The 18,927-nt window shown below is 43.8% G+C and overlaps 1 protein-coding gene across 2 annotated transcripts; it reads right to left on the bottom strand.

Annotated features, from left to right (window-relative positions):
• Nucleotides 1–5,175: 5,175 nt before the first annotated feature.
• AARSD1 (alanyl-tRNA synthetase domain containing 1) lies at nt 5,176–18,380 on the bottom strand. 2 transcript variants are annotated; one of them, XM_010594484.3, is made up of 12 exons: nt 18,288–18,380; nt 17,999–18,130; nt 15,065–15,224; nt 13,752–13,809; nt 12,592–12,748; nt 12,379–12,495; nt 12,026–12,156; nt 11,618–11,684; nt 11,335–11,426; nt 10,844–10,898; nt 9,449–9,543; nt 5,176–6,824 (listed from the first exon to the last, which is right to left on the bottom strand). In XM_010594484.3, exons 1-12 carry the CDS (start codon nt 18,324–18,326, stop codon nt 6,689–6,691), a joined length of 1,239 nt encoding a protein of 412 aa, XP_010592786.2. In that variant the 5' UTR covers nt 18,327–18,380; the 3' UTR covers nt 5,176–6,688. The 2 variants fall into 2 exon arrangements, with proteins under 2 accessions (XP_010592786.2, XP_010592787.2); XM_010594485.3 differs by lacking the exon at nt 9,449–9,543 and having other exon boundaries at nt 6,706–6,824.
• Between the last annotated feature and the right edge of the window lie 547 nt (nt 18,381–18,927).

Here is an 18,927-nt window from a genome sequence, read left to right as displayed (position 1 = left end):
AGTTCCAGCATTATAATGTACATTCTTGCCCTAACAGAGGTGAAATCACAGCCTACATGGCAATATGAAAATGGAAGTTTTTCTCTTCTATTTATAGCCTGTTACTTTGATCCTTTTTCCTCGGCAATAGCATCAGACAGCCCCAATATCCTGAAATGCCCTAGATTCTAAAATCCCTTACTTTAACCCTGAGAGATGCTAGTTTATAAAACAGAGAAGATATTGGTCATCTATAATTTATGTGATATTTTTAAGTACATTAGTAGACATGCTACCAAGAGGTCACACAACACCATAGTTATGTGGATGGACTCAGGAGCCAGGCTGACAGTTCAAAGACCCACCTCACCATTCACTAGCTGAGTCACCTCATGTTCAGTGACTTATCACTCTGTACCTCAGTATTCTCATCTGTAAAATGGGGATGGCAGTAGGATCTATCACATGGGGTTGTTATGAGAATTAAATGAGTTAGCATTTATAAACTGCTTAGAACAATGCTTGGCAGAAAAACTATATAAGTATTGATTACAATAATAAAATAAAACCTGTGCAGTGTGTTCATCAACAAATGAATGGATAAACAAACTGTGGTATATCCATACAAGGGAATATTACGCAGCCATAAAAAAGAATGGAGTTCTGATACATGCTATGACATGGATGAACCTTGAAGACGTTATGCTAAGCAAAGTAAGCCAGACACAAAAAGACAGATATTGTATGATTTCACTTACATGAGGTATCTAGAACAGAAAAATTCATAGAAAGTAGAATAGATGTCACAGGGGGTAGAAGGAGGGAATAATGGGGATTTATGGTTTTATGGATACTGAGTTTCTGTTTGGGATGATGAAAAATATCTAGAAATAAACTGTGATGATTACACAACATTGTGAATTCACATAACACCACTCAACACCCTCTTTCTCCTGAGCTGTAACACAGGATTTACCTCCTGCTAATGGAGGGACAGGTGGATCTTGTAGAATCAGAAGAAATAGCCAAGCAGTGATGGGAAGTTGGAGAGATCCATTTGGGTGAACAGCAATACACGCTCCTTGTTGGATTTAGTCTTTGCCTCCTTATAGCTGCTACTTAGAAGATGCCTGATATATGTGTGAGTTTTTGATGAATCCAACAGCCTCTTCAAGACCCTGGTTACCTTCTGGGGCTGGAGGGCAATTTGCAGTTCCACAATTTCTATAAAGAGGGGGCTCAGGAAAAAAAAAGTCTAGGATCTTAAAAGCTTGTGAGTAACTATCTAAGATACAGCTATTTGTCTCTACTCATCTGGAGCTAAAGAGAAAGAAGAAAACCAAAGACTCAAAGAAGAAACTAGTCTACAGAACCAATAGTCTACATGAACAACTACATCACCTACCTTGAGACCAGAAGAACTAGATGGTGCCCCACTACTGGTACTGATTATTGCGACCAGGGACCCAATGGATGGTCCTGGAGAGAATGGGAGGAAAATATAAAACAAAGCTAAAAAATTCCTTTAAAAAAGGCCAGACTTACTGGACCAGTGGAGACTAGATGAACTCCCGAGACTATTACCCCGAGAGATACTCTTTAAACTTGGAACTCAAACCATTCCCAGAGATCACCTTTCAGCTAAATGACAGATTGGCCCATAAAATAAATAACATCACCCATGAGTACTATGCTCTTCAAAATCATCTTTATTTTTTTTGGTTTAGACCAAAGATGAAAAGGCTAGTGGGGGACAGGGGAAGCTAGATGAAAGGAAACAGAATAACCAAAATGGAAATAATGAGAATCCTTATATATTGTGAAGAATGTAACCAATGTCACTGAACAATATGTATAGAAACTATTAAATGAGAACCTAATTTCCTGTGTAAACTTTCACCAAAAACACAATAAAATATTTTTTAAAAAATAGGGACTCAGGGAGGCCATCTGGTTGGAAGCGAAACCAGCAGACTTGTCTTAAGACAGACTTGAAAGTGTTGAAAAGCAAAGATGTCACCTTGAAGACTAAGGTGCGCCTGACCCAACCCATGGTGTTTTCAATCGCCTCCTATGCATGTGAAAGCTGGCGGTGAATAAAGAAGACAGAAGAAGAATTGACGCCTTTGAATTGTGGTGTTGGAGAAGGATATTGAATATACCATGGACTGCCAAAAGAATGATCAAATCTGTCTTGGAAGAAGTACAACCAGAATGCTCCTTAGAAGCAAGGATGGCGAGACTATGTCTCACATACTTTGGACGTGTTGTCAGGAGGAATTAGTCCCTGGAGAAGGACATCATGCTTGGTAAAGAAGAGGGTCAGTAAAAAAGAGGAAGACCCTCAATGAGATGCACTGACACAGAGGCTGCAACAGTGGGCTTAAACATAACAATTGTGAGGATAGCGCAGAACCAGGCAGTATTAAGTTCTGTTGTACATAGGATCACCACGAGTCGGAGGTGATTTATGGCACCTAACAACAACAACATGTTTGCACAGCAAGCATGCTATTTTGAGGTGGCTTGGATGCTGGAGAGCAGGGGTCTAAATTCTCCCCAAGGGTCCTTTGGCACTGCCACAGCCCTCCCTTGATCTCCCCACTCCCCCATTACTCTCTATTACGTCACCCTGTTTTTTTCCTTTTTAACAGAATTTATAATTAAACATTTATTTGCTTTCTTCCTTCTTGTGTCTCTTTTCCATGGCTGTAAACACCATAAGGATGGGGACCACAGCTCTATTATTCACCAGCATGGCCCCAGTGCTTACAGTACAGTGTCTGGCACAGTATGCGGTCAATAAATATTTGCTGAATATTTATGAACAGATGAATTCTGTGGTTGTTTGTGTACACAAGTCAACAGCTACAAAAACACAAGTTAGATGATATGAAAGAAAGGGAGACATTTATTTTCACAGAAGAAAATGATTCCTCCCTCCTTTCTGAAACACTTGGCCTTGAGGTTGGTGTTTTAAGATGAACAGGGATATTGACGCGGCCCTCAGAGCACTTCTTCAGGGAGAGAGAAAGGCTGTCCCTGTGAGCACCTCTTCTGATTCTAGACACAGCTCCAGGTAAGTTAACTAAGACCTGCTCTTATTCCTTAAGGTTTAGTGCCCGTCACTCAGTCAGCAATAGTCACGTGGATGGCACAGAAGGTGCAGACCTTTCTGGAAAGATGGAAACTTCTCCATCACTCTTTTCCAAACAGACCTGGTTGCACTTGGCCAAGGGTACCTTAGTCATAGCTTGGATCAAATTCAGGAAAGGAATCGGAGACACAGAAGCTTTCTGCAAGGGATTTTTTCATTAGGGTACGCTCAGCCATCTGTTTTCCCATCAGTACCAGGCAGGGCCCTGGAGTTTATTTAAGTTCTTATTAAGGACAAGACCTGGCTTTCTAGTATAGCTTGGCCAACTCACTGGTTTCCACTCAGGACTAACAAGTGGGGTGAGGACATTTGGCGCCACCTACAGTGCCTTCCCGAATTCAGTCTGTCTCCTGCTCTGTGTCGGTCTTTCATCTTTCATACTAACACTGGATCCAGTATATACATGTGCACATACACAGTTACCCGGGAGACCCTCACCGAAGTACAAGCCTCGGTATCTATGCCTTTGGTGGTTTATGGGGACTTATGTAACAAAAACTTCCTTAGGAGCCAAGAAGGAGCCACGTCTTACTATTTCCGTGTTGGAAGAATAGATGATAGCAGTGTTCCAGAAAATCTGTGTGAGTGTGTACATACAACTCTATCATGTTCTCCATTAATACATAAAATACCTATTATTTTGTTTGTACTAATTTAATGTTAGTCAAAAGAAAGAAACTCCAGATGCTTTGTTTGCTGGTGAACCTCATAAAGGACAATCCACCCCCTCCCTCTGAACACAAACTGTCCCTCTCCCTAGTGCCCTGGATTCAGGCTCCTGGGACAGACATGAATGGTGTCGCCAGTTCCAACACTGCTGCTTTGTTTTCCCTTTCCTCAGACAACCGGTTACTGTTTTCACTTAATTTGCTCAAGCGTTTATACACTTATTTCAGAAAGTTCCTTTCCTAGGATGCTGTGTTCACATTCCTATGTCCACATTTTCTTCCTTAATATATGCTTTTATAAAGTAACTTTGTTGTTCTTGGCAAACCATATAACTATAAATTTTTTCCTAAAATAAATGAGGGGGTAGGTATCCCAGTTGGGGACACTCATTCAGGCAGCTATGTCTCTATCAGTCAGACGTGAGATTTTTCTTCTGGCAGTTGAAAGTATCAGCCGCTATTGTTAGTTGCAAGGTATCTGACCCCAGGTGAGAGCCTGGTGTCAATGTTGATTTTGCTCGTACACTGCTGCAGGTGGCCAGGTTCTCCGGAGCTTTTGTCATCGATTATGTAAGAAGCAAGTATAATTCATTAAGAGAAGTTTTTCATCCCAATTGACCTGTGAATTGCTTATCTTCATGTGGTCTAGCCTGGGTCTCTACCAGCTCTAGCAGAGACCTGGGCCCTGGTGTCACCATGTGTAAAGCTGGAGGCCAGAATGAGCTGGTCTGCGTATCTCTTCCAGCCCTGACATGCCATGACTTTGGTCGAGAAAGAATCAATTTGCAGGTTAAGAGGAATAGGACATCATGAGGTACTAAAAAATTACATGTTCTGTAAGTCAGTCACAAAACAACAAATACTGTATGAACCCACTTATACGAAATATCTAGAACAGGTAGGTGTACAGAGACCAAAGTTTATTAATGGCTACCAGGGCTGTGTGGGAGAGGGGGTAAACAGGACTCAACGCTTAGGAGACACTGAGGTTCTGTTAAGCGTGATGGAAAAATTTGGGACCAGGTAAGGGTGATGGTTGAACAACGAGATGAATGTAATTAGTGCCACAAAATTGACAGGGGAAGAATGTTGAAATAGCAAATATTTTGTTATGTATATAGTTGCCACAATTTAAATAATAATAAAGACATGGGATCCTGGAAAAAAAAATTAAGGTGTTCTCATGATTCCATAGTGGTTTTCTTGAGCACTTAAGAGCTGAGCATATTACCTCACAGCCCAGTGGACTGGGTGCTGTCATCACTGCCATTTTACAGATAAGGAGAGTGAAGGTCAAAAAGGCAAGATACCTTTCCCAAGGTGAATAAGTGACACAATCAGAATTTTTCTTAGTTGTAGTAACTCTGAGTGAAACATAACCACACAAAAATAACACATCAATGTACACTATGATGAATAATTAGAAAGCAAACGCCTATAGAGCTGCCACCTAAGTCAAGAAACAGAAAATTGCCAGCACCCCAGAAGCCACCCCTACATTGGGTCTCTTCCCCACAGCCACTTCACTCCCTCCACTCAGAGGTAAATGCTGTCCTAACTTTTTAAAGTAATCACATCCTTGCTTTTCTTTATAGTTTTACCACCTACAGGTGCGAAAAGCCAGGACTTCTACCCAGGTTTGTGAAAACTTCAAAGTCCGTGCTCTTAACCACGATACTATACTTCCTATTGTTCTATCAGTTTCTGAAAGATGAGTTTAAGTTTTCCATCGATTATGGGTTTCTTTAGTTCTCCTTTTGTTGTTGCTGCTGTCGGGTGCTGTTGAGTTGATTTCGACTCCTAGCTACCCTATTTGACAGAGCAGAACTGCCCCGTAGGGAGCAGATTTTCAGGTCTTTCTCCTATGGAACTGTTACGTGGATTCAAACCACCAACCTTTTGGTTAGCAGCTAACCTCTTAACCTTTCTAACACCAGGGCTCCTTATTTCTCCTTTCAGATCTGTCAATGTCTACATTATTACTTTGAAGCTGTTATTAAAGGTATACAAATTTATTTTCCCACGGATTGACCCTTTTATCATGACTCGTCCCTGTTGGTCTGTAATAATGCTTTCTACCTGGAAGTCTAACTTGTCTGATATTAATATTGCTATACCAGCTTTCTTGAAGTTACCCTTGCACAATAAATCTTCTTCCACCCCTTTACTTCCTCGATAACAGACTTGGGCTATCTTTCTACTATGTATTTTTCTGGCTTCCTGACCTATTTGCAAAGTCATCAATACTTTTTAGTTCTGAAGCACTAGACTGAGAAAAGAAAGAAAAAAAAAAGGAAAACAAGAAGACTTGAATGAGTCTAAGCCCTTGGTCAAGCCTCCAAACTGACTTTCATTATCCTTAGGCAAATGCACTTCTACATTAAGAAAGGTTTCAGCTGAGTTTAGATGAATTGGTACATTTATGACAAGGCTGGGTGGCTCAAACAGCCGATGTGCTCAGCTGCTAACCAAAAGGTTGGGAGTTTGAGTCCATTCAGAGGTGCCTCAGAAGAAAGGCCTGGCAATCTACTTCTGAAAACTCAGCCACTGAAAACCTATGGAGTACAGTTCTACCATAACACACATGGGGTCACCATAATTTAAGGGTAGGTTAAAAGATACTGACTTAGATAATCAGTATATTTCATCAACATAATGCTTACTCATGTAGGTTATACCTAATAAGGCCCAAATTAGGAAATGGTTTATTCAAAAAGAGATACTAACTTGCATAATCGCACTGGGGTATACTGTACAAATTAGTCAAACACGTGTAGACCAAAACCATTTGAGTCAAACAATTTTATTGTCCAACAGGCTCCTTCTGTGGTCACAGGAGGCCCGTTCTCAACGGCAGGAGCACAGGGGAGGGCATGCTGAGTCCTCACTCCTCAGCACTCTGCGTGTTGATATAGTCCTGGAGAAGCGCCCGCACCTCTGCCCGCCGGCTCATTCTGGTGGCCTTGCCCTGAAAGCGGCCTTTCTTCCCCGCTCCTTTGCCTTCCAGAACCTCAGCCACCCTGGGGAGTAGAGATACAGTCAGGGAAGTTCTAAGGGAAATGCCACAGAAAAACCGAGGGCAGCTCTGAGTCTTTCTCTAGGGCCCATGGGGAGGGAAGGGAACAGTAGAATCCTTTCTAAAAATATCTGCACATCATAAAAATTAAGTACTTTTCTTCATCAAAGGACTATGTAAACAGAGTGAAGAGACAATCAACAGATTGGGTGAAAATTTTGGGAACCATGTAGCTCACAAGGAGTTAATATCCAAAATATTTAAAAAACTTCTACAACAACAAAAACAACCCAATCAAAAAATGGAGAAAGGGCTTGAATAGACATTTCACCAAAGAGGATATACAAATGGCCGACAAGCACATGAAAAGATATTCAATATCATTAACCATTAAACAAAAAAAGAAACCCTAAACCCATTGCCATCAAGTCGATCCCAACTCATAACAACCCTTTAAGACAGAGTAGAACTGCCCCATAAGGTTTACAAGGCTGCAATCTTCACAGAAGCAGACTGCCACATCTTTCTCCTGTGGACTGGATGGTGGGTTCGAACTGCCAGTTAGCAGACGAGCTACTGCTTAATCACTGCACCACCAGGGCTCCTCTCATTAACCATTAGGGAAAAGCAAATCAAAACCACAATGAGATACCACCTTACCCCTGCTAGAATGTCTATGACCAAAAAAACAACAGGCGTTGGTGAGGATGTGGAGAAACTGGAACCCCTATCCATTGCTGGTGGGAATGAAAAATGGTATAGCGGCTACGGAAAACACTTCGGCAATTGCTCAAAAAGTTGAAAATAGAACTACCATATGACCCAGTAATCCCAATCCTAGGTATACACCCGAAAGATCTGAAAGCAGGAATGCAAGCAGAAATCTGTACACCAATGTTCACTGCAGCACCACGCACAATAGCCAAAAGGCAGAAACAACAACCTAAATGTCCATCAACAGATGAATGAATGGCTAAGCAAAATGTGGTATAAAGCACAAAGAGAAATGAAGTCCTGATGTTAGATGATGAACCTTAAAAACATCATGCTGAGTGAAATAAGTCAGTCACAAAAGGACAAATACCGTACTATCTCACTTACACGATATAGGCAAATATATAGAAACAAAGCTTATTTGGTGGTTACCAGGAGCAGGAGGAAAGGGGCAAGTACTGTTTAGGAGCACTGAGGTTATGCTAATGGTGGTAGAATAAGTCAGAAGAGCAGAGTGACAATGGTTATACAACACAAATAATATAATCAATGTCACTGAATTATACGTGTAAAATTTGTTGCACTGACAAAAGTTTTATATATATTTTCACAAAACCCCTAAACGTGCATACAGATACAAGTACAATGTTTATTATAAGAGCAAATAATTGGAAATAATATAAGTATCTACAAATGAGGGACTAGATAAATTAACGGTAACCCATGGTACAAAATATAATACAGTCATAATGCAGTTGCTATAAAGTTAGAGATTCGCCCACACGTTAGGGGGAAAAAAAACCGTGTTGTTAAGAGAGATTTAAGTTGCAGGACAATGCATGTGATTTGATCCCATTTATGTTTTCCTTTTTAAAGCAATTATGTCAAGGCACAGAAAAGGATTGTGAGGGCACACCAAGGTCCAGAGAGGTGCCCTCCAGGGAGGGAAGTGGGTGCACCTGAGGAATGAGCAATGCAAATGAAAACGCCTGGGGGCAAACGCCTGGGAGGAGTCACAGCAAAGCAAGCTGGGCGCAAGTGGGAAAGTGGAGACTGTGGCAAGCTGGAGGGGCTGTCCTGTCTAAAGAGGGCAGCCACTGGTCACTTCCTTTTAGCTACCACCATGGGGGAACATGGGCCCAAAGCTACAGGATCCTTCCTTTTTTTTTTTTGAGAAAAGCTAGAACTCCCTATTCTCATGTAAAAACCTCCTAATTTTAAAATGTAGCAGCTAATTTGAAATTTTAAGACAGTGAGCAGGCCAGTCTACAGGGCCCCTGTAGCTGCCTGTGGGGAAACTCTACTTAAATACTTCCATTTTGCTACAATGATTGACCATGAATGTGTATTCATCAAAGCCAGCCAGGAGCCCCTAAGTGCACTATACCCCCATATTAATTTAAAACATGGAAATACTAAAAAAGTCTTGTAAGGATGACGAAGTTCAACAAGACTCTTATTTTTCCATAATAACTATATTAATGCCTTTTTTGCTTTAGTCTCAAAACCCAAATTTCTCCCTCCCCAAAGGTTTTTCTGCGCCTCTGCTTCACCGGTGCCTCACACCTCTGCTTCATCTGCCTGCTGATAAGCCAGCAGCAGGGTTCAGGTACTCACATAACCAAATTTCTTTAAAAAAAAAAAAGGAACAGGAGACAGCACATGAAATTTTGAGCCAAAAGACCTAGATTCAAGTCTCGGCTCTGCCACTTCAAATGTGAGTCCTCAAACATGTCCTCATCTGTGAAACTGGGGATGATGGAGGTGATAGTGATCCCTGCTCGGCTGATCTCACACGCCTGTGGTTCGACTCAAATGAGATCACAGGTATGATGGCCCTTCTAATCAATAAAGGACTGTATCAGGAAGTAGGCTTTACAGGCAGCCCCACCCATGCAAATCCATTAGGATTACCTGGGCCCCAGGTTCTCCACGGCCTCGGCTGGTCCTGCCAGCAAGAAGAGCCCAGCACCTTTCTCATCGCCCACAGTTAAGAATAGGAGGGTCTCCTAGGAGGTAAAACAGAGATGAGCCCTGATACTCAAGGATGTGGGGTCAACCCCCCAGCCCCTGCAGTCTCCTCAGTCTCAGGACAAGATTTTCCCCCCAAGCCACGCAGTGAGGTTCCTGATTAATGATGCAGCTCTGCACTCTGGCCCAACAGGGTCAAGAAACTTTTTGAGTGACTATGGGAACTTAGGAACCTTGGTAGTGCAATGGCTAAGCACTCAGCTGCTAACCAAAAGGCTGGTGATTCACGCCCATCAGCCAGTCCATGGGAGAAAGATGTGGCAGTCTGCTCCCATAAAGGTTACAGCCTTAGAAACCCTATGGGACAACTCTACTCTGACCTGTGGGGTCACTATGAGTCAGAATTGACTCAACGGCAACAAGTTTATGGGAACTTAAGTTAAACATTAAGAAGGAGGTGGAATGAACCATGGCCAAGCATAAAACGTCTTTTGTGATCTGACTCCCACCAACTCTTCCTGCTGGCCACCCCTCCCCCACCCACCATGCGCCACCACGCGCCTGTGCCAGCCATCCCCCAAACCACCATGCCTCCCCATGTTCTACGCTGCTGCCTCAGCCTGCCTGCCTGCCTGCATTCCCTTGTCTGTCTGAGGACCTGTAAGAAGTCTTCAAGGCACACTTTAGGCCCCTCCCCTAAAGTCTCCCCACCTTTTGAAGTAATGTGCTCCTCTGCCTCTAGCTCCCCTACAAGCCCCATGGGCATATGTGCAGTGCACTGCAGCATTTATCACCTGAAATTACCAACATCAACACCCAGGCTAGAAAGCGGGCTCCTTGAGAACCAACATTCTCTCCAGGAAGAATTATACAGAGAGACGTACAAAAGGCTCAACCCAGAACAGGCAGGTCAAAAAATGCTTCCGGAGTAAATGCATGAGAGACGTGGAAATCTCTGAAGCGCTGGACTGTCAGGACCAGGAAGGGCAGCTGAAGCCAGAGGCAGAGGAAAACGGATGAGATGGCCTTCAAAGGGCCTTGCCAATCCCAGCATTTCTAAACCAGGCCCTTGGGACACATAAACCTGAGAGGCTCTAACAGCTCCACTTTGTGAGGTGTTTAGATGCTGTGTCACAGACCCAGGAAGGTCAACACCATAGACCCAGATCAACACCTAAAACAGGGGTTGGCTAGCGCTAAGAAGATGGTACTGAGTGAACTTCTATTCCCTATTCTTTGTGCGTTTATGTGGAGGGACTTCAGCTAGACTAAGACCCCTCGCTTCTATCTCACCAGTTGTCTAATCAGGGTGGGTACAGAATTCCATGCCCCTCTTACCTCCGACCCAATCTCATTGGCGATGATGTTCATGAACTCAGAATCACCCTCCTTCCTACAACAGAGGACATAGATATGAGTGCCAGGTTGGAGTGAGAGCTGTGAGGCTGCAGGAAACCTGGCTGCTCCTCATGAGGCTGACTTCCTGCCATATGTCCATGCACACAGAGGCCTGGGCCCTCTTCAAAGAGAAAGAGTAAGATGCCCTTCCTGGCCTCAGCATGCTGACTGTGTGTTTCTGTCTCCCTTGAAGAGGATTCTCCAGGATAATCGGACATCTGTTAGATGCTAAAGGAAATGAGGGAAGGTGCTCATGAAAGTTAGTGTTACAGCAAAGATGTTTATGTCAAACTCAAGAAATCTGGTATATAACGCCACTTCTTAGGCTCTCTGCTGTCTTGAGAATACCAGTGAGCAACTCCCCTTCTACCACCCACTGCATACAAGCCCAACGCTGCTCTCCTGCCTCGTCTCCACGCCTGATCTCTCACCTATGTAATACGACCACACCTCCCCAGTCTGGGCTGTTCCTGAGGCTATGGGCAGTGTGCACGGCCAAGTCTCTGAGGAGATTCAAGTTGTTCTGAAATAGATGTGATAACTCAGCAAACAGGTGGAAAGGATAACAAGAAAGAACACCATCTTCCCTCCACTTCATTCTTCCCTCCCACTCCTCTTTGACAAACTACACATCTGTTTAGGCCAAGGGGGCGAGTCTGAGGGCCTATTCCAGCAGAGCGCACGCCCTGTTGCTCCCTCCATGGAATAAATCACCTTCTGCAGAAGCTTGGTCGAGTTTTGTAGCTTTTTCACTGCTTCCACATGCTCCTCTGCTCCACACCTGTGAGAGAAGGGTCAATGGAAACCTGGCCAGCTTCCCAATTGCTTTTGCTGTTGGGGGCAAATCAACAATTCTCTTCTTGAAAGGGTACCTCCCTCCAGATGGGAACCTGGAGACATTATAAGGAGTCCCCTTAGGTAATTGGGGGATGGCTATAAAGGTGTAAACCATTTTTGGGGTCTGCTCTACTATCTGCAGCACTTTATCATTTATCGTTACATCTTTCCCCCCAGACGTAATAGATTATTCTGTCCACCTTCTCCAGGTAGGAGAGCTAAAACCCTCAAGCCCCGGGGTGTCCACAGCTGAGAGAGACAGAAGATCAGAAGAAGGGGGCATACTTAAGCAGACTTGTCAGTGCTTTTTCAGTCCCATGACTTCTCTCCATCCACTTCAGCACCCGGTTCCCAGCCAGAAATATCAGGTTGGTTTTGTTCTTCTTCCCCTTCTCAGTCCCCAGAATCTTAATCACCTACATGAAGAAGGGAGTAACGCACGTTCACATAGGCATAAACTACAGCGAATCCTGGAACCCAAGGGCAGGAGAGACTCAGACCTCTTCCCCAGCTCCGAAGCAATGAAGGAATGATTTCCCTTAGGATTCTTCAATTGCACCCCCATCACTCCCAGCCTGGTTGTGATTCCCCATGCCTGATACCCTCTCTCAACCACTCAGAGGCCCTTCCTCACCTACCTGAAGATCACTGAGATTGCTCACGTGGGTCCCACAGCACATGTTGGAATCAATGCCCTCGATGGTAACAACTCGAATGGGTCCAGCATGACCATCTGGCAAGCCCCGGCCCCTCACCTGGAATAGACGGGAGAGGGACGGGCTGTCTAAATTTTGAGAAGAAGCCCTGGGAGGGCCATCCTGCAGCTGCTGCCCCACTGGCTCTCCCCTCACCTGCTCCACCTCAGGATCATCCAGGCTTAGTTCTCGCACATTCACCGGCAGCCGATCTCTGATTTTTTCATTGACACTCTGCTCAATGGCAGCTACTTGCTCTGTAGTCACAGAGGGACTGTCCAGCTCAATCACACTCCGGAGTCGTCCTAACTCCCTGCCAGAAGAAGTAGAGTGGTCACAGGATATTGATGATGACAGTGATAATAACACACAAAAAGTTCACAGTTCATAAAGAATATTCATACAAATGACCTTATTTAATCCTCACAAAAATCCCGCAAGGCAGGGATTGTCATTTCCGTTTTATAGGTGAGGAAACCGAGACTCAGGGGGAACACAATCAGAGTTGTGGAGCCAGGATTCACCCCCTCGTTCTCTGGGTTCCAAACTCCATGTACTTTCCTGACCCAAGGGAGCTATTTCTCCTCTCACCATTGTGTTTCTCCTAAGAAACACAATTTTAATGTGTCAACTTGGCTAGGCTACAGTGCCCAGTTGTTTGGGCAAACACTAGTCTAGATGCTGCTGTGTGGTATTTTGTTAATGCGCTAAAGATTTATAATCAGTTGGCTTTAAATAACAATTACCCTTGGTAATGTGGATGGACCTCATCCAATTAGTTCAAGGCTTTAGGAGCAAAAATTGAGGTTTCCCAGAAAAGAAGAAATTCTGCCTCAAGACTATAATACAGAAATCCTGCCTGAGTTTCCAGATTGCCAGTCAGCCCTACAGGTTTCAGACTTGCTAGCCCCCACAACTGCTTGAGCTGATTCTTTAAAATAAACCTCTTCACATATACATGGAGCCCTGGTTGGAACAGTGGTTAAGCATTGGGCTGGTAAGCAAAAGGTCAGCAGTTCGAATCCACCAGCCGCTCCCTGGAAACCTTATGAGACAGTTCTACTCTGTCCTAAGAGTCACTATGAGTCGGAATCTACTTGATGGCAATGGGTTTATATACATATATATCCTATCGGTCCAGTTTCTCTGTAGAACCCTGGATGATACAGACGTTCACTATCAAGGGGAAAGGAGATCTCAGGGCAAATTATGAACGCTCCCCTTTCTCATATCCCTTACTCCCTGACCCATGCTTGAGAAAGGAGCAAGTAGCCAGAAACCCACACCCTACAGTTCGTCTTATGTCTCTTGCTCACCATGATGTTGTCTTCCATCCAAACAGATGGTCAGCGACCGCTGTGATGAGATGCTGCCCTGAGCAAAAAGGGAGCAAGAGACAGGAGATGAGTTAGAAGCCCAGACAGCCGCATACTCCCACAAGTCTCACTTGTTGAAGACCTATCTCCCAGGCACCAGGCACTTCAGATACTTTACTGAAAATCTTCATGAGAATCCCCGCGAGAGATATGATGATGCCATTTGAGAAACTGAGGCCTAGGGAGATCAAATAACTTGCCAAGGCAATGTAGCTTATCAGAAGCAGAAATGGGATTTGAACTCAAGTTCTGATGTGGCATATTCATTCATTCAACAAAAAATTATTGAGTGCTTACCAGCTGTGTGGCACAGGGCTTGGAATCAGAGATACAGCACCATCTCTGATTGATGGCGACAACGAGGAGGAGGAATTAATTCTACGAAGGCAGAGGGAATGAGACAGCCAAAGGCCTTTAGGGGGAAAGAAGCAGGATGTGTTCGAGGAACAGAGAGAAGGCCAGTATCTACAGAATGCAGACAGCAAGAGGGAGAGGGGCACCAGATGAGGCTGGAGCAGTTGACCGGGGACAGCCCATATGGGGCTTATAGGCCATGTAGAGTTTGTAGGCCAGGAGGAGTTTGATTTTACAAAAACAGCTGCAGGAAGCCCTTGAAGAACTTTAAGCAGGGGTGTGACATGACCAGATTTTTATTTTTAAAAGATTATTCTGGCTGCTGTGTGGAGAATGGGCTACAATAGAGTAAGACTAAATGTGGGGAGAACAGCTAGGAGGCTATTACAGAGGTCCAGGGGCAAGAGAATAGGAGCTGGGACTAGGCTGATGGTGGTGACAGTGAGGGCAGTGCAGAGACATTTAAAAGATAAGCCAATAGGATTCAGTGGCTTTTCCCAAAGAAAGTGGTGTCTGTAATGAATTCCAGGATTTAGGCTTACACAACTGGGTGGGTCATGATGCTCTGTACTAAAATAGAGAATGCTAACCGAGGACCAGGCTTGGGGTGAAGGGCGGTGGGGGTAGAGTTTTATTCCATTTTGGACATTTTAAGTTTGAGAAGTCTGTAAGACATGCAGATAAAGGCATCTGGTGGGAAATTGATAAAATCCAGCAGTTATTCTAACACTTTTACTTCTCATATTGATTTTATGGCATTCATCATATTCTGCCTGAATCAAAGCTAATTCTGCATGTCTGTCTCTTCCAAAAGGTTAACTTCTAGAGAAGCAAAACCACTTGGTCATGATGATGACTACCCGTCCTGTAAGTCCCCCACCCCACCCAACCCCACATACCTGAATGCTGCTGCATGTGGTCAAACCTCCGCTCCCAGTCCACCCGGACCTGGACCTGGCTCCCAGGGGTCAGGGGTGTCTGTGTGAAATGATCAGCCTGGGACCCCTGGCGGGTCACTCTCAGCACAGCGATGTCACTGATTGTACCTCGGTCATCAGGCTGTGGAAAAGAAGTGCAGGCAGTCAATGGTGGGAGGCTGGACTCACCCTAACAAGGACTCTCTAGGAAAAGTGTGTGAGGGACAGATCCAGAATTTGAGCTCCCCAAGGGGAAAAAGATCATGCCAAGTGAGGTAGGTCTATTTTGTTCCATAAGGGAATTGTCTCTCTGTCCTCTTCACTCTGAACACGTAGATATTTTGTTAATTAGAACAAAATAACAAAATTAAAAGAGAATAAGAGGAAAGAGACAATCACAGCAAAGATTTTAGTAAAACTCAAAGAACCTCCATCCTTACTCTCATTGCCTTAGTTTAAATGCTTATTATCTTTCAAGAGTCTCTGAGATGATCTGAATTTTCCCTCCTCCCTCCACCCCATCCTCTGCACTGCTACTAGAATTAGATTTAAAAATATTCATTCATTTCCTCAAAAAGTTAAACACAGAATTACCATATGACCCAGCAATTCCACTCCTAGGTACATACCCAAAATAACTGAAAGCAGGGACACAAACAGATACTTGTACACCAGTGTTCACTGTAGTATTATTCACAATAGCCAAAAAGTGGAAACAACACAAATGTCCATTCCACCAAGAGATGAACGGATGAATATACTGTGGTATATACATACAATGGAATATTATTCAGCCGTAAAGAAATATGAAGTTCTAATACATGCTGTAACATGGATGAAACTTGAAGGCATTATGCTAAGTGAAATAAATCAAAATGACAAATATTGTATGATTCCACTTACGTGAAATATCTAGAATAGGCAAATGCATAGCAACAAGAGTAGATTAATGGTTACCAGAGGCTGGGGGCTGTGAGGGGGAGAAACGGCAGTTACTGCTTTATGGGTACTGAGTTCTATTTGGGCTGATGAAAAAGTCTGAAAATAGATTGTGGTGACCGTTGCACAACATTGTGGATGTAATTAATCTCACTGAATTGTAGACTCAAAAATTACTAAAATGGTAAAGTTTATGTTATATATATTCTACCACAGTAAAAAAAATTTTTTAATTCACTCATTAAAAAAGGTATCAAGTGCTAATTGCTTACAAGACATTGTGCTAGCCCAAGATACAATGGAAACAAGACACAGTCCTTCCCCTGAAAGAACTTAGACTTTGGAGGAGAATACCGATAAGCAAACAGGCAATTACAATATAATCTAAAACATGCTATAACATAAGTAAATACATAGCAGTAGAGAAGCTCAAAGACTCAACAGTCTTGGGGAATCAGAAAGACCTTCCTGAAAGAACTAATGTCTAAAATTAGGCCTTCTATGGACACCTGAGATCACAGGTTTTCCTTCACCAGATGAGAAAACTTCCATGTTGGGAACACTACTGCAATAATGACATTAATATGAAACTGAAGCCATCTCAGTAACAAGTCTACTGAAAATGTTCTCTCATGCTACTTCTTTAAGAGCCTGCATGGCTCACCACTGCTTCCTCAATGAAGTCCACATGCCTTAACATATCCTTCAAAGATCTATGAACTGGCTACCTTTCCATGGTCATCTCCAGCCTGTCTCCAAAACGCACCATAGGCTTCGACTGTATCAGACTGCTTGCAATCAACTAGACTTGTCAGATTCCTTCAAGCTTCCCTGCCTGCTGGAGATAGTATTTCTGCTGAGAGCGCCCCCCTGTCAATTTCTGATTTTTGACATTCTACCTATCCTTCGAGATACAGTTCAGATGCCACCTCTACCATTAATGCTCACCTTTGGAGTTATTCTCCTCTTCCCTGTTCACATTGTACCTAATCTGTACCCCAACACAACATTGATAAGGCCGCCTTAAAAAAACAAAAACCAAACCTGTTGCCATCAAGTCGATTCTGACTCATAGCGACCCTTTTAGGACAGAGCAGAGCTGCCCCATAGGATTTCCAAGGAGCTGCTGGTGGATTCGAGCTGCCAACCTTTTGGTTAGCAACCATAGCTCTTAACCACTGTGCCCACCAGGGCTCCAAGTCTGCCTCATGTCCCACTATTGTAAACTATCTACCTCTCCTGAACAAAAGGTTGGCAGTTGAAACTCACCAGCTGCTCTGCAGAACTAAGACGTAGCATAAAGATTCAGCAGTCTGCTCCATAAAGATTTACAGCCTTGGAAACTCTGTGGAGCAGTTCTACTCTGTCCTATAGGATTGCTATGAGTCAGAATTAACTCCATGGCAGTGGTGTTTTTTCTTTTTCTTTTTTTTTTTTATCAAACACCCTCAGCTTATTCCTAGCTCAGGGCCTTTGCACTTACCATTCTCGTTGCCTGGAATACCAGCACACCAGATAATTGCAGTGACTCAACCCCTCAATTCATTTAGGTCTCTACTGAAATAACTTGCGTCCTACGTGGGAAAGCATCCCATCACTCTGTTTCCCTTTACTCAGCTTTCATTTTATTTATAGCACTTACCCCTACTTGGCATGTTATTTATGTATTAGTGGTTGTCCGTCTTGTTCAATAAACATGCCACATATGTAGGGGCACCCTCTAGTTCACTCGTTATCCTTAAACGCTAGTATAGTACCGAAAAAAAAAAAAAAAACCACATAGTACCTAGTATATGTTATGTCTAGATAAATACTTATAAATATTTGTTGAGTCAATAAATGAACTGAATTGAACTAATTTCCAACCGTGATCATTACGGTTGAGAACCAGGAAGCAGGACAGTATTTTCCACCTGAGCTCAAAGGAATTAGGGTTTTTTCTTGGAAGGAGGAAGGGCTGGGGGACGAGCCTGGTACCTGTCCTCCGCCCTCGGGGAAAAGCAGCGTGTCTTCCAGCACCACGTGGAAACCGTTCACCACTTCCTTCTTGCCATTGCTTCCTTCGGTCTGCAACTCTGCAGGGCGGCAGGAGACCACAGTGGTGGTGAACTGTCACAGAGAGGGACAAGGGAATAAGCCCCAATCCCAAGCCTCCGTACACCGGGACTGAATCCCTATCCCGGCACTCTCTCTGCATGAGGCGCCCTCTTCCCCGCACCGCCCCATCCGCTCGGCAGCAACAGACCCTCCGCCCCTCGGGCCTTACCTCCCGGGCGTAGCTGTCCCTCTGACACAGGAACGCCATTACCGGTGTTTCTCAGGACGCGGAGATTCGCGCACCCAGAAAACCCTGGGAGCGGACGGAAAGCGACGGGGGACAAACCTCACTATGGCCCCGTATGTGCGCAGAAGCAAGAGGATAAGAATGGGGTATGGCTTGGACAAATTTATTGAAAATGCGAATTGCGAACATTCTGGATTGGGTAGCAACTGTTTTCAAGGTTTTGAAAAGACCAGAAAAATAAAACAAAAAACAACTGCAACCTGAATTTGTCAATGCTCTTAGTTAATCCCCTTTGTCTGGAGGCATGTGTGTGTTCGTGTGTGCTTTGGGGCGGGGGTCCATAACCTTTCTGCCCCTGGGGTAGAACTAATGTCTTAATAGCAAAATGAGCAAAAGGCGTGGACAGAACACATTAAAAGAAATACAAGTCTCCAGAAGAGTTTTAAACATCAAAGAAAACATTCTTTAATGGTTATAAGGGTAGGGAGGGAGGAAGAGGGGAATTCACTAAATGGATAGTAGACAAGAATCATTTTAGGTGAAGGGAAAGACAACATGCAATACAGAGGAAGTCAGCACAACTGTCCTAAACCAAAAGCTAAGAAGTTTCCTGAACACAGTC

The sequence above is a fragment of the Loxodonta africana genome, chromosome 18 (genome assembly GCF_030014295.1).
Source record: "Loxodonta africana isolate mLoxAfr1 chromosome 18, mLoxAfr1.hap2, whole genome shotgun sequence".
In the NCBI taxonomy this organism is placed as follows: Eukaryota; Metazoa; Chordata; class Mammalia; order Proboscidea; family Elephantidae; genus Loxodonta; species Loxodonta africana.
This window is presented reverse-complemented; position numbering and strand designations above follow the sequence as displayed.